Source organism: Nycticebus coucang, chromosome 3 (genome assembly GCF_027406575.1).
Source record: "Nycticebus coucang isolate mNycCou1 chromosome 3, mNycCou1.pri, whole genome shotgun sequence".
NCBI lineage: Eukaryota > Metazoa > Chordata > Mammalia > Primates > Lorisidae > Nycticebus > Nycticebus coucang.
The window spans coordinates 133469551-133486096 of NC_069782.1; the positions used below are offsets into that span (position 1 = coordinate 133469551).

Sequence of the window (16546 nt, forward strand, 5' to 3'; positions counted from 1 at the left end):
CTCTGTTTCCCCGAAAATAAGACAGTGTCTTATTTTAAGGTGTGCTCCCAAAGATGCATTAGGTCTTATATTCAGGGGACGTCTTATCTTTCCTGTAAGTATGTTGTGAAATCTCCTTCCTGTCCCCATGCCTCAACATTGCCCAATGGTGATTGATGTACTTGGTACTTTCACTATCTTTTCAAAGTTTTTATGGATGCATAAATTTTTATGTAAACATAAATTTTCCTTACATAAATCAGAACATAATACACATGTTACACCTTGCTTTCCCCCTTAATAATCAATATATCTAGAAGTTCCTTTTACATTGTTACACAGATTTCCTCATTCTGTATTATAGCTGCATAATATTCATACTTATTTGTATATTAATTATGTGCTATTATTTATTTATCCCATCCTCTGTTTTACATATTGCTTTTGCAAACACTGCTGCCATGAATAACCTAACATATGAGGTACTTTTCATGTGAGTATAGGTAATAAAAACATCCAGAACATCTCTGAGGCCCTGCCTGTCTTGCCACTATCAGGTGTTACCATGAATTGCAACTCATTGAATAGATAGAATAGCTGAGTTAGCAAATCATTCTCTTCAAAATAATCTCTAAGGGATTCAAAACTTTCTTTATGTAGTATTATCACTCTTCCCCCAGTTATATTCCAAGTTACATTGCTTTCTTCTAGAGCAGCAGTTCTCAACCTGTGGGTTGTGATCCCTTTGGGGATTGAACGACCCTTTCACGGGGGTCGCCTAAAACCATCACATATACCCCGTACAAATACAGGTGTATGAAAATAATTTTATGGTTGGGGGTCACCACAACATGAAGAACTGTATTAAAGGGTCGCGGCATTAGGAAGGTTGAGAACCTTCTAGAGGCAAGCCAAAAGAAGCCGGGTGTGCACAACAGGGGCTTAGAGTATATATGGGTGGGGTGGGGGGCATGTGGGTGACTGCCATGGTTCAGGTGTGTGGGAGTAGAAAACTGGGAAAGAATCAATGGGCCCACTAAATTCGACCATTGACTAGTACATCTCAGTTCAGAACCTAGAAAAGGATTCCACACCTTTTTGGTAGAAGCAACTCTTTTCACTTTCTCAGTGGTGTGAGGACAATGAAAATCGGAAATGGTAGCATGATGGTGACATTGAGGCCTGCAAGTAATAGAGGAGGACGCAGTAGGGCCACAACCTTCTGCTCCTGCAGCATCAGGGAAGTGTCAGGTGTGGCAGCAGCAACCAACCCAGAGGCCCTCCAGGCCAGGGAGGTTGCACGTTCACTATTTCCAAAGCAGTTTTGCATAGGCCCTCTCACCAGAATCCCCTAGGATGAGACTTCCCTAATTTCGCAGGTGAGCACCTGAAGCTCAGTGAAGCTGAGCTTTGTGTTGGGTTCCAAGACACAAACCTAGCTGATGATGGAGCTGGTCTGGTGCTCAACCCTGCTACCCTGCCCATTGCTTTTCATTTGCATCCTACTGGTTGGAGTTTCCTCCCTAAGAGATTCAAACCTCACCACATAGAAACACCAGTAAAAATGGTAAAGTCATTAATACCATTAGTGGTAAAAAGTTCTATCAATTTACTTAAGAATTCCAATTCCTTTCCCAAGAGATTTTGTTCCTTATATAATAAGATCTCTCTCTCTTTCTATATATATGTATGTATGTATATGTACATATATGTATATACATATCCCATAATCTTTTTTTTTTTAATAAAGGAGTTTACCAAAGTAAAAACATCTCGGATGCACAGAATTCCACATTTAGCTATTGAAGCAAGCCATAATCCATGTGAAGACAGATAGAGCATTCCAGGTCCATACTGTCTGCTTTGCATTTTTTTGTAAGGTTTAAGAATTCGAACACCGCTATGGCTCTGCCAATCAAAGAGAAAGACCACATTGTAGAAAACATCAGTGAGTAGCATCATTAGGTTTGCATATGGTCAGCTTCAAATCTGTAAACATTATCATTGGAAATAAACTGCTGCAGGATAAAGTGGGTGCCTGCATTTGCACCATGTTCCCCAACTTTGTTTGCAAATAAAAGTTTGTTTCTGCCAACTAAGGAAAGTCTTCTTTATATGTCAGCCAGCCATTAAAGGTCCCAGCCTACGCTGACAATCTTTATTTTTTCCAATCATTTTCATATGTTCTCATATTCAAGTCAAAATAAAGCAGGCTGGGTATGGTGGCTCATGCCTATAATCCTAGCATTTTGGGAGGCTGAGGAGGGAGGACTGCTTGAGGCCAGGAATTTGAGACCAGCCTGAGCAAGAGGGAGACCCTGTTTTCTTCTATAAAAAATAGAAAAATTAGCTGGGCATGGTGGTGTGTGCTTGTGGTTCCAGCTATTTGGGAGGCAGAGGCAGGAGAATCACTTGAGTCCAGCATCTTGAGGTTGCCGTGAGCTATGATGACACCACTGCACCCTACTGGGAACGACAGAGCGAGACTCTGTCTCAGAAATAAATAAATCAATAAATAAAATCAAGCTGTCACTATTTCCCCTGTGTGCCTCACGCATTCCCACCACCAGGGCTCTGGGCATGCCCTTCCTTTTGTCTGGAAGTCCCTTATCCACTCCATCCCTACTAGTCCACCCCACGTCCCTACATCAGCACCGTCCACCCCTAGCAAGATTGCACACAATATTTCTCCACATCTAAATTTGATCTATTCTTCAAAGTTCAGTTCAAATATTGCTTTGTCCATGAACCTTTTCTTGAATCCTCCCTTGCCATGAACCATTTCTTCCTTCTCAGGATTTCTACGGTACTACCACCAGCTACTTTGGGACAGAAGGGCTTTGACCGAAGAATTTAGAGAAGAATGGAGGTAGATACTATTGGGTCAGGAAGGCAAGCATCCGCGGGAAACTGAATGGCCAAAGGGCAGCAAGCAGGAGGGTACTGGGCTGGTATGTGCAGCAGGGGGTCACACGGTGCAGGAGGAGCTAGAAGACGGAGCAATGCAAAGGATGCCAGAAACACAGTGTAATTATTTTGTGCAAGTTTTCTTAGGGCTCAGGTGCAACGTTCCACTGAAAATCATTTGCCCTGTAGCCCCTGGAATCTATAGAATAGATTTTCTGAAGTTTGATTTTTTTTAAGGCAATAAACTAGTATCATGTGCATGTTTATCTGACAAGTATGATGAATGTAGCACATGTGTGAGATTGCTCAAATATATTTTATGATGAATTAATAATTAACACTATCTAACTCAATATAACTTTAATATAATAAAGCCATTTGTTTTAACTGGACAATTCTGTTAAAGTCGTCAAGAGAATCATTTCTAATTAGTACAATGTGTCAATCTCGATTGCTAACATAAATGAGAGCTCACTTAAATTTTGACTCACTTCTTCAGGAATAGAGTAGCTACAGATGTAAGGAACTTGGTTACAGAAGCCATGTATTTGGTTACTTTGAAAGTCCAAAACAGCAGAGGACAGAGTGTGTTCCACTTCATACAGGTACTTATGAATGAACTCATCTCTCAACCTCCCTCTTTCATCAGCAAAGGTTGCAGAAGGTATAAGACCTGAAAAAGAAGAGAGATCACTTGCATCATACACACATATATATGTGTGTGTACATATATATGTATATATATATTTTTTTTTGAGACAGACTTTCACTATGTTGCCCTCAGTAGAGTGCAGTGGTGTCATAGCTCACAGCAGCCTCCAACTCTTGGGCTTAAGTGATTCTCTTGCCTCAGTCTCCCAAGTAGCTGGGACGACAGGCACCCTCCCGCAACATCCGGCTGTTTTTTGGTTGCAGTTGTCATTGTTTAGCAGGCCTGGGTGGGTCTGAACCTGGCAGCATTGGTGTATGTGGCCAGTGCCCTAACCACTGAACCACAGGCTCTGAGCCATATATTCTTATTTTACAAAATCATTATAAGCAATTATGAAAATAAAAATTTTAAATGCTCAATTCATATTGTGGAGACTATTAGGTGATAAAAATGATTTTAAAATAACTTGTTTCACACAAATATTTGAATATTTAATGACTAAGAGTAAATTATCTTTTGTAAGGCCTTAGTTAACTTTGTCAATTAACTTATAGACATATCATTAAAAAAAACTCATTATGGTATAGAGATTCTTAATTAAAACATAAAAGTACTTTGAGGCTTTCAGCTCTCTTCTATTCTATAGGGATAAAATTTGCAAAATTGTTACCCAGATATATTTGTCATTAAAAATACTACTTCTTCCTGTTTCTGGAAATGGGGACAACACCGTCACTTCCACGATTTCTGTGTCCAAAAGAGACACTGTGGATTTGTCTGTTTTCTCCTACCTTTTTATACAGAAATCTTTCTTTATGATTTATCACTAGAAGTTGAGGCAATCCTTAGTGGGCGGAGTCTCTAGATTTCTGGGAATGCCACAGAGTGAAGACAAGAAATGCTTGGTATAATACAGCTGTGCAATTGAGGGTACTGGGAGGCCAGATACTGTCAGAGTAAGGCAGCATGGCCCTGCCTCCACGTTCCAAGGAGTACTTATTAAGATTCAAACAAAGAAATATAAGGGAAAAGTTACAAGGAAAAGGTTACCATAAATGTCACAATGTTCAGCAGGATGTGCAGATGTGACTTTTTCTGGGTTACATTATCTTAATGTGGGGAACACGCAGTTTGACACCTGCTGTTTATTGGTCTGACTAGTATCTGCCTCAGCTATTTCTGCCTAAATAAGTGCTTTATTTGTTGTGCATTTGGTTGCAACTCTTGTTGTTGACGGTGTACCCTATTCCTCACTGTGCACGTGACTAACTTGTTACAGTTACGCATGCCTAACTAATGTCACAGGTCAGTAACTTTTGCTACTGCCCTGGACATCCTGCTCCCTATGCATATATTGAAATGTCTTTGTTACATGTTTCCCACAGATATCATTTATGGCTCATGCTGTTTTACTTTATCTCAGTCAGTCATTTAGCAAATAAATAAGTACAAGGTAATGAGAATAATGAGAATTGCAGTGATTACACATTTCTCTGCAATTATTGATTTACATAGAAAGAAACAGTAAATATTATTTCATAAAAGACAACTGGAAGTTGTTCTCCCACAGGAGGTAGCTATACTGTAACCTATCTGAACTTGACTGTGTATATTTAAAGACAGGAGACAGGAGACATCACAAAATGCCAAACCAACTTGACATGAACGTCAGTTAATCCTTTCTCTTTCTTCAGGCAATAAAGCAGATTCATGTCATTCACATTATAAATTGTTTAGGAGCCATATCAGTTTTACTTTGTGAAGATGGATAAAAGGTAGCCATTTTACTTCTTTATATGCTAATATTAAAAACAAACAAAATAAAGCTATAGCAATGACTGGTCTGGGCCCAGAATTGAACTGGTTTCTTGTTTTTCCCTTACCTTGTGATAGTAGTTCAGGCAGAGTGAATATTTCCAGCCTACTTTTTTCTGTTTCTGGAAGTGGGGAAAGTACCAGCACTTCCACGGTTTCTGAGTCCAAAAGAGACACTGTGGATATTTGCAAAATGTCTTTGCCCACCTCTGAAAGCAAAAAGAAATCAACATCACAGTGTTCATTGATAAGCTTAAAGAATCTTTTACCTTCCCAATTAAGATATCACATTATAGACTTGCCTTTACTAAATATTTACATGCAAATTTATTTACCAGACATTTAAAGCCATCTTTAAACCTAAGTGATGGGGACGCTTTTGATGACTGGATGAGGGATGCTCCTGGAAGATTCAAACCAGCCCAGTTTGACTTGTCCTTTTCCAGCGGGGGTGGTCCCCAGGGAGGGCCTTCTCTACCCCACTCTTTAGCATCCATCTGTTCCGACCCCTCACATTCCTACTGCAGCTGGGTTATCCACTCCTAATATCGGGTAAATGCAAGCCTCTGTGTAATTTGCATCTGTGGGCAAGGGATTTCGAGTGTCCATCACCCCTGCAAGGTGTGCCAGGCTCCAGTCCATCTTGGATTCCTTCCAGATTCACTCTCTCAAGCCTCACAGGACGTACTGCAGGTGCTACTTCCTCAGGCCCTGTTATCAGCCCTTCCCCTGGGTGATCAGCAGAAGACCTTTCCTCTTATTTAACAAGACCAAGGACATCGGACACAAGCTCAACCTCAGCACTCATCCTGAATCACATTGTCTCACTGTTTCTTTCCTGATAGCGGTGTAGGAACAAAATGTAACCCTTCTCCATCTGTGATTTTGGGACCATTCCTCCTATCAGGCCATCCACTATCAGTGACTCTTTTTATCTTATTGTGTCTCTTATGGTTCCTCTTAGTGAGCTCTTAAGATCCACTGTCTTCAGATAAGAACCTGACTCTCTTTTGTCCACTGCAAACTTCCTTAAAAATAGGTTCACCACTTACTAACTTCATTTTCTTACCTCAGTTTCTTCCCTAACCTCTTTGCTCGCCATTCAAAAGAAGAAGCTCTTTCAGGGATCACCCGCTGATTGGCAAACATATGGGGACCTCACCTACTCACATTTTTGTCACAGGCTGCACCTCATCCAGCCTGCCTTCCGAAAGCACTTTCTGGGGAGGAGGATTCCTTGTTCGCTTATTACTCTGGCCCATCTCAGTTTTCTGCCCCATCTTCCTCTGTCCACTTCAGTGAAAAAGGTAGAGTAGGGGTCTATTCAAGGCTTCTTCCATCCCACCCCCTGGCCAATCAGATCTGTTAACAAGTGGAACATTTAGGCAGGATGTGCATGCACCCAGCCACAGGCTCTGCCACTCTCGGTGCTATCTAATTTACACATTGTTGGCACCTGTGTGGCCCCACTGAGCAATTAGGTCTGCTTCTATTTTGGTTTCTTGAGCCATTTCATTAGCTTCCATGATTTAAGATCAGAATCCTATCATTAAGCCTTGAACTGGATATATCTATTTTCAAACTCATGCCAAATATCCCCAAATGAAGAGCTTATTGACTTCAAACCTACAGAGCTTGTCAGATCACCCTCAACCTCTAAAACCCTCTTCTTCAATTAATAACATCACGAATGTCCTCTATCCACACTAGGAATTTTGGAGTCACTGTTGATCCCTCTCTTTCACATACAATCAAATGCCAAATCCTACCAATTCCATCACTCAGAGCTGTCCCCTCTTTTCCTCTTCTGTGACTATGAGCTGGGTTTGTGTATTGAGGATAAGAGCATACACACTGAAGGTGGAATTGCTAAGTCTGAGTCCTGGCTCTGTCCTAACTAGCTGCATGACCTGGGAATAAGTACTTAATGAGGTTTGCTGTACCTCAATCACCTCATCTGCAAAATGGGGGTGACAGTACTATCTACCTCATAAAAGCTGTCTAAGAGCCCACGTGCCATAGGCCTAAAGCTCTGGCTATAACACAGTAAGGTATCCCTCAATAAATGCTGGCTATTATGATTATGACTGTTACCATCTCTTGACTTGGCTACTATTATAGCTTCCCAACTCATCTTTTTTATTTCATTCTCTTGCCTTTCTGCTCTGTCCTTCCCGCTGGTGCCAGAGTCACCCTCTAAAAACCAAGTCAAATCATTCCAGTTCCTTCTTGGAAGCCTTGATGATGCCTCATTAACCACAGAACAAATTCCAGACTTGGGATGATATTTAAGGCCTTTCATTATCTTTCAGATGCCATTGCCATGGTCATATTCTAGTACATTTTTTCCATTTACCTGTTACACCAGACGTTTTTATCATTCCAAATACCTTTGTTCCGATTGTTATTTTGAGCAGGAATACCAATATGCCCTTTCCTGTATGTATGAAAATCCTTCAAGCCCACTACTTAAAACCTTTGGAAAACTTTTCCCTGGTCCTCTGCACCCCCTTAACTGTGCCCACCTTCCCCATACCTGGCAGGATTAATTGCTTCTTCTTCTGAGCCTGCACAGCACTCTGCTTTTTTCTCTTCTACTATCTAATAAATTGTCTCCTGATGCTTTCATCCCTCACAAGGCCTAGGGTTAGCATTTTGCACCTAGGAGGCACTCATTTTTATAAATAAATGAATGAATTTAAAATTGGAGGTGGAAGAATGTTGTTTATTAAGTAGAGATCAAATATTATTTAATAATATTTCAGAGAGAAATCAACCCAGTTCTTCTTATAATAATGTTAGATATGTTTAGCCATTTCATTAATTCAATAATTGATTAAAAAAAAATTTTTAGCATCAACTATGTACCCAGCAGGTAACTTTAATACCCCAAATACTCTAAATGTAACATAAAAATTCTCCTAAATAACCTTAACTTCATTTAAGCATTTGTCTTTTACAAAATCTATCATAAATAATTGTTTAGAGTTCCATTTTTATAACCTTAAATTCTTTGGAATAGAATGATCAACATTTTAAATTAATAAACATTCTATATGTACCTGTGAATCCAATAATCTCAAATGAGCTTGAGGGCCTGGGATTGATAACAAAGACCTTTCCTTCTAATGTTCCAACGAATAGAAACATTCCTCTCTGGTCATAACTAGAAAACAAAAAATCCAATTATCAGATTATTCTTGTTTCACCAATTATATGGTTAGGAAGTTTATTGAATAACCATGGAGATATGTTCAAAACAAGTCATTTTTATGGATTGTGATTTTTAATATTCTCTGACCTCATAAAATATTGGTGATTACACATAGGTGGAATTACTATAGTTCAGGCCAATGCTATTTCCAGGTTGCAACTTATAAGTACACTCAAGAATATTCAGCAAAGGCTTGGTGCCTGTAGCTCAAACAGCTAAGGCGCCAGCCACATACACATAGCTGGTGGGTTTGACTGCAGGCTGGGCCAGCCAAACAATGACAACTACAACCAAAAAATGGCTGGGTGTTGTGGCGGGCGCCTGTAGTCCCAGCTACTTGGGAGGCTGAGGCAAGAGAATCGCTTGAGTTGGAGGCTGCTGTGAGCTGTGATGCCACGGCACTCTACCCAGGGTGACAGCTTGAGGCTCGGTCTCAAAAAAAATATTCAGCAAAGATGGGCAACTGTTTCTTTGTAAGTGCATAAAATACATCAGTAGAGCTATCTTGATGTTTCAAATGGAAATAAGCAATTCTGAAATTAGTAATGGGTGTGACATTTCATTACAGTGTGTCTGGTATCTTGCAGGAGGGGGAAAAACACAGCAAAACATTTCTACACCTTCATCAAATTAGAAAAAGTGGGAAGATGCAAATTAGAAAAAGAGGAAAGAATCTGAGAAAGAAGAGACACAAAAAACTATGGTACAGAGGGCAGGGTAAGTGGAGGGAGGTTATTTATTGCCTCCCCCACACACAGAGCTGGGCAGGCAAAGCACCCATGGCAGAGGCAGATCCTCTGTGTTAGCTGTGCAATTCTGCGCAAATGTTTCTCTTCACCTCTCTGACCCTGAATTCCCTAACTTGTCTGAAGTATAATATCTTTCTGACTGGTGTTTCAAAAGTAACATTCAATAACTTACGATGACCTCAAGGTGTAAAGCAGGACACAAATGTTAGTTCTTTTTTGTTGTTGTCGTTTGTTTGTTTTGTTTTGAGACAGAATCTCACTCTGGGCAGAGTGCCATGGGATCAGAGCTCACAGAAACCTCAAACTCCTGGGCTCCAGTGACCTCTTGCCTCAACCTCCCAAGTAGTTAGGCTTATGGGTGCCTGCCACATGCCCAAATAGTTTTTCTATTTTTGGTAGAGATAAGGTCTTGCCCTTGCTCAGGCTGGTCTCCAACTCCTGAGCTCAAGCAATCCACCGACCTTGGCCTTCCAGAGTGCTAGGATTATAGGACGTAAGCCACTGCACCCAGCAGTATATTATGATAAATTTAAAAAAGAAAGAAGCTGGGTGCAGTGGTTCAAGCTTGTAATCCTAGCACTGTGGAAGGCCAAGGCAGGAGGATCACTTGAGGCCAGGAATTTGAGACCAGACTGAGCAAGAAAGAAACCCCTATCTCTATAAAAAATAGAACAAGTGGCGGGGTGTGGTGTCACAGGGCTGAATCCAAGCTACTTGGGAGGCTGACGTAGGAGGATTGCTTGAACCCAGAAGTTTGAAGTTGCAGTGAGCTGTGATGATGCCACTGTACTCTATCCCAGATCATAGAGAGAAACCCCATCTCAAAAAAAAAAAAAGTAATAGCAACGCACACGTCCAACTCCAATGTCTATAGTCATTTCAAAAGTATTGCTTCAAAAGACGGTATATTTATATAATGCAAACAATAAGGCTAAAAAGAATGAGGATGGTCTTTTTAAGGATATAATACATTCTCTAAGATATACCATTAGGTGACTAAAAAAGGGAGGTAGAACACTATACAATTTTCTCCCTTTAAAAGCAAAGGCAGTGACTGGTGCCTAACCCTATCATTTGCTGCTTACTTTCTCTATCTGTGTAATATTGAGTAATTTTTAAAAAACTCTTTGTGCCTCATCTTCCTTATCTGTAAAATGGAGATACTTCATGGAATTACTACAATAGAAGTGCCTGGCACACTGGAAGTGCTTGATTATCATTCAAAGAAATAAAAGGAAGTACTTATATTTTTTCTTGCTTATGGATAAAATGTCTCTGAAAAGACACACAAGAAATTGGAGAGAATTCAGTGTGTGGCGGACAAGAGTAGGGGACTTTTTTACACACCCCTCCTACTTTTGAATATTGAGCTGAGTTAATGTATTCATATTCATATTAATATTTGAAATAAATGAAATGTGTAAAATTTAAAAATGAAAAGAAACAATGGCTTCAGAATTCCTGACAGGCCTGATGCAGGAGAGGAGGTACTTACACCAGGTGCTGCACTGAAGATTTGGAGAGAAAGGCCTTGTGGAATACCTGAGGGGATTCTGCATCCTGTACGCTGATGAAGTGGACAGCACCTCCCACAGTGCCCACGGCTGCAGAGAGGGAGGAGGGAGAGCAAGCCAGGACTGTGGTCTGTTTAGAATAAACACAGAGGTTTACCTTCACTGAGCCAGATAATGAAGTCTACTGTCCTACACATAAGAATTCTATAATTTATTTGAAAAGTCTGCAGGAGGAGAAGAGTGGCACACGTTGTGTGGTGCATTAATTTAAGTTGTACAAGATCAGACGATTAAGTCCACAAACTCCTCCTAGGAAAAGCGCTCTATGCTTCATTGCTGAATATCACTACAGTCAACAGGTGGCCACGGGGAGTACTTTGAAGGTGACCGTACTTATATTCAGCATCAAGTGGAGCACTTTTTCTAGGATGAGTTTGCAGACTTAATTGTCACACCTTGTAAATTGGACATTCCTGAGCTAATCAATTGCATAAGAAGTCACAGGTCACATTATAACAAAGATATTTGTACCAGAATGTTTATTGCAGCCCAATTCATAATTGCTAAGTCATGGAAGAAGCCCAAGTGCCCATCGATTCACGAATGGATTAATAAATTGTGGTATATGTATGCCATGGAATATTATACAGACTTAAAAAAAGATGGAGTCTTTACCTCTTTCACGTTTACATGGATGGAGCTGGAACATATTCTTAGCAAAGTATCTCAAGAATGGAAGAAAAAATATCCAATGTACTCAGTCCTACTATGAATTATAGCCCAAGAATATGGTAAAAGGGGAAAGGGAGGGGATAGGGGAGGATGGCTAGAGGGAGGATAATTGATGGGACTACACCTATGGTGCATCTTACAAGGGTACATGTGAAATTTACCAAATGTAGAATACAAATGTCTTAACACAATAACTAAGAAAATGCCGTGAAGGCTATGTTAACCCGTTTGATGAAAGTATTTCAAATTGTATATAAAACCAGCACATTGTGCCCCATGATTGCATTGATGTACCCAGCTATGATTTAATAAAAAAAAAAAAAAAAAGAAAAGAAAAGAAGTCACAAGAATCTTTCAATTCAAATTAGAGTGACAAAAATACACATAGATTCCTTGAACTTTAAATTATGGTTTCATTTTTATCCCTAAATGATAATGAAATGATTATACCAATATCAATGTAAATTATTATGGAACAATTTGGATAAAAATAATAAAATATAAAATAAGAAATTTAAAATAAATTTCTAGTACATTTTTGTAGAATATTAGTGATTTTTAAAATCAGTGTTCATCTGCTGAATAATGGCAAATCTTGTGATGTTTGTATGACTGAGGAAGGCTTAAGAAATTATTAATAACTTTATCACTAGAACATGTATTTAGTCACCAAAACATGCATAACAGTTTTCTAGTTATCTCACAATTATTTATACAGAATATTATGTCAAAGAGAATAAGTTTATTTGCACTTATACTTAAGGAATAGGAATCTACACTTTATAGATAGTTTTGAATAAAATCATGGAAAGTTAGAGCTGGAAAAGAACTTAAGAGAACATTTTGCAAAATAGAAGAGGAAGGCCCATGGCCAGTGACAAAGTTCAGATGAGAACTCAGGTCCTGTCCCATTAGGTACACATAGTCTCTGAACTGAGCAGACTTTCATTATTATTATTTTCATTTTCCGTGTGTGTGTGTGTGTGGTGTGTTCCCCAAATAATAGGTTGACATTCTCCTCCATTCCAGGACAATCGGTGGCCTAGTCTGAAAATGTACAGCAACGGCCAGAAGGGTCTTGTGTACCCTCTCCAGTACCAGCAGGGGAAACTGTTGGTGTCCAGTGTCTTGTCACTGTGGGGCTGGGCTGGGTTCCCTGATGACCATTGCCTAAAGAGTTCACAGGCAAGGAGACCTGGCCTCAGCATCACAGGGTCTGTCTGCTGATTAGGACAGCCATATCCTCCAATAAAGAAGACCATTGTATCTCCCCAACACAGGCAGGCTGACCCACATCAGTGTATCAAGCTTGGTTTGGAGCTCAATGAAGTTTCGCCAAGGCTGTCTGATGGTGCCTATTAATCCTCCTTGGCCAAGAGGAACAAGTCCTGATTACGGAGGCCTCGGGATAGGTTGTTAAACATTTGTATGTCTCTCACCTGTAAAAGAGTTCTAATAACATGAACTTGTAAGATCTGTAAGATCTCTTACAGTTCCAGTAATTCTAACAGAAATGGATACACGGAAGCATTTGTCACATAGATCATGGGGTCTTTCATATAGTATTTTAGGTAAGAAGTTTTACGTTTACTTTTGAGAGTTTTATCCCGTTGAATTATTTATCTTTGGTGTTTTGTAATCCTACATAAAGTATAATGCTTTAGTTTTGTAATTATTGAGATTTTAATATCATAAAGTGAAAGGATTGGGCGGCGCCTGTGGCTCAGTAAGTAGGGTGCTGGCCCTATATACCGAGGGTGGTGGGTTCAAACCTGGCCCCTGGCCAAACCGCAACAAAAAAATAGCCGGGTGTTGTGGCAGGCGCCTGTAGTCCCAGCTACTCGGGAGGCTGAGGCAAAAGAATCACCTAAGCCCAGGAGTTGGAGGTTGCTGTGAGCTGTGTGAAACCATGGCACTCTACCGAGGGCAACAAAGTGAGACTCTTGTCTCTAAAAAAATAAATAAAAATAAAAATAAAAATAAAATAAAGTCAAAGGATTAAAAATTCCCTCCTTACTACCAAGATTCATATTATCATCTAGAACTGTGAAATGCAGCAAATAACGATTAAAAAAAAAAGGATCAAGAAGCATCGCCATTGTTTCTTGGTCCTTTGTTTTGTGGCATGTACTTTACACATAGGAATTACTTCAATTTATAAAGTAAAGATGCAATAAGGCTTCTGTAGCAAGTATTTCCACAGACTATTGACATGTGAATATGAAAAGGTGGATTGGATCAGAATTCAACATCTTAAAAAAATTCATTTGTCAAGCACACTTACTGGGGTGTTCAGATTAATCTTGCTTACACAAGTGCTATCCTCTATCCACCAAACACAAACTTCCCCTGAATGTGTAAGTGTCTGTAAAAGAAAGAAAAGCAAAACTTTAATGGAAAATAAGACTCTTCTGGAAGCATGTTTTATCGTCCTCCCTAGTATGTCAATCTGATGATTTAGTATAAAATTTCATTTTACTTGTGTAGATCACAAATAATTATTTTGCAAGTTCAACATCAGTTTTTTTTCTGAACAAATATTAACTGTTATCTTTGATACAATTTAAGTAATAATTAATATACTAATTATTACTAATTAGATACTAATTAGAATTAGTAACTTAGAACATGTTTAAAAGCTTGGCTTGCAGAGCTTGGGTGGTGAATACAGAAAAGATGGCTCCTAAGATCTCAACTGGTTGGCTGTTTTCAGAAGATCTCAACTGGTTGGCTGTTTTCAGAAGACAATATGAGGAAGTCAGAATATGATGCTGTCATTCTGTGATGATGGAAGTGACTGGCATTTGTACCACAGTCTTCAAGGATAGATTCAGCCTCCCGTTTGCATTGCTTTGCACATGAACTCCTGAAGTTACCCGATTACGTATGAATAGGGATTTGCATTTTGTCACATATATTTAAATTCTACTGTGACACAGACACAATACATTATGCCTTACCATGAAGTGTTCAGTTCCAGGAGTGACAAGGTCAATTGCCTGAAACCTCCCATCACAAGCATCTAGGACTTGATCTAATGTTGGCTCCTCACCAAAAGTATAGATGTAAACAGATCCCTGATAAGTATACAGAAGAAAAGAAACATATTGTAATTGTTGTTTATACAGTTCAACAAATATTATTAAATGCCTACGTAAGCAAGGCATCATGTGGGAACAGGTGAGGGATATTGTAGATCAACTCATTAAGAACCTGACCTTGAGTAGCTTAAAATCCAGATGCTTGATTTGTTTGTTTGATTGATTCATTCATTCATTTATTCATCATTTAAAATAACCATAAATAGGATTTTCTTTTTCAATTCTAGGCATTTGTTTTATAAAATACAAAACATAACAAAACACTTCTTCCTGATTTTAAAAATGACCGTTTTTTTTTTTTTTTTTTTGTACAGACAGAGTCTCACTTTATGGCCCTCGGTAGCCGTGGCATCACACAGCTCACAGCAACTTCCAACTCCTGGGCTTCAGCGATTCTCTTGCCTCATCCTCCCGAGCAGCTGGGACTATAGGCGCCCGCCACAACGCCCGGCTATTTTTTGGTTGCAGTTTGGCTGGGGCCGGGTTTGAACCCGCCACCCTCGGTATATGGGGCCAGCGCCTTACCGACTGAGCCACAGGCGCCGCCCTAAAAATGACCGTTTTTATAGAAAATTTGGAAAATGTGGAAAACCAGAAAAGTTGTTGGTATGAACTAAATCCTACCACACGCTAAACATAATGGGAAGGGCACTAATTAAAATTTAAATAAGCCATTAATAGATTTCACATGATTTAATTTAAAAAATTGTGGGAAAAAAATAAAAAATAAAAATAAAAATAAAATTTAGATAAGCCTGTGTAAAAATTGTTGAGGTGTGGGTGAGGCTATCACTTTATGACTTGTTTATCATTCTTAGCCACCAAATTTACCTCAAAAAAAAAAATACCCTATAACTTACATATCTCTGCCAAATAGCTGTAATAAAATATGGCCATTTAATGAGCAATAAGTAGTCTACTTTCAAGTCATCATAAGTTCAAGTTTACTTGAATTAAACATAAATATTTTTATTTTTATTTATCTAGAAAATACAACTTTATATAGAGTTCAAAATTTGGTAAATACTTACTAATTCTACCTTTCATTTATTCTTTAAATTAAATAGTAATAATTGTGAGAAGGAAAAAAGTAAAGCAAGGAAGGAAGATGTCACATGGCAAAGTTAACAGGGTGAAATTTTAAGCTGAATGTCTAAGAAAGGCTTTTGTGAGAAGGTAACTTTAGAGAAAAGACTTGAAGGAAATGAAGAAAGGATCCAGGTTATTTCTGTGGGAAGAGCATTCCAGACAGAGGGAAGAGCCAATGCAAAGACTCCGTGGGTGCAGCATGCTTGGGATGTTGAAGAAAACAGCACAATGGCCAGTATGGGTGGGGCAGGGTGAGCAAGAGTCAAAAGAAGTGACAGACCAGGCATGGGGTTGGAGGTGGAGTTCATGTCATGAGGGGCCTTTTAAAGCACAGTCTGGATTTTGGCTTTTACTCAGAATTACATAGGATATCATTGACAGGCTCTGAGTTGTAAAGAAAAATGCTCGGCTCACTTTGGCTGATATGTTGAAAATACACTGTATATTCTGTCGTGTGCTGAAAGAGGTATATCAAAATGCCCCAGTAATATCATGGTTTCGTTTCCCCTTGTTATTTTGCCTTGTTTTGTTTTATATATTTGAGGCTATGTTATTAGGTACATGCATTTTTTTTTTTTTGAGACAGAGTCTCAGTAGAGTGCTGCGGTGTCACAGCTCACAGCAACCTCAAATTCTTGGGCTCTAGAGATTCTCTTTCCTCAGCCTCCCAAGTGGCTGGGACTACAGGTTCCCGCCACAACACCCAGTTATTTTTTTGTTGTAGTTGTCATTGTTGTTTGGCAGGCCCAGGCCAGGTTCAAACCTGCCAGCCCCGGTGAATGTGGCTGGCACCC

At 39.4% G+C, this 16546-nt stretch overlaps 1 protein-coding gene across 1 annotated transcript in view; it reads right to left on the bottom strand.

Annotated features, from left to right (window-relative positions):
• The window catches only part of CFAP43 (cilia and flagella associated protein 43), a 93242-nt gene that overhangs the window by 43878 nt on the left and 32818 nt on the right, over positions 1 to 16546 (bottom strand). The window contains exons 9-15 of the mRNA XM_053583163.1: positions 14523 to 14639; positions 13847 to 13927; positions 10812 to 10960; positions 8416 to 8519; positions 5422 to 5562; positions 3378 to 3559; positions 1738 to 1887 (exon numbers count right to left, since the gene is read on the bottom strand). Coding sequence (XP_053439138.1) covers positions 1738 to 1887; positions 3378 to 3559; positions 5422 to 5562; positions 8416 to 8519; positions 10812 to 10960; positions 13847 to 13927; positions 14523 to 14639 — 924 coding nt within the window. The remainder of the gene's footprint in view (positions 1 to 1737; positions 1888 to 3377; positions 3560 to 5421; positions 5563 to 8415; positions 8520 to 10811; positions 10961 to 13846; positions 13928 to 14522; positions 14640 to 16546) is intronic.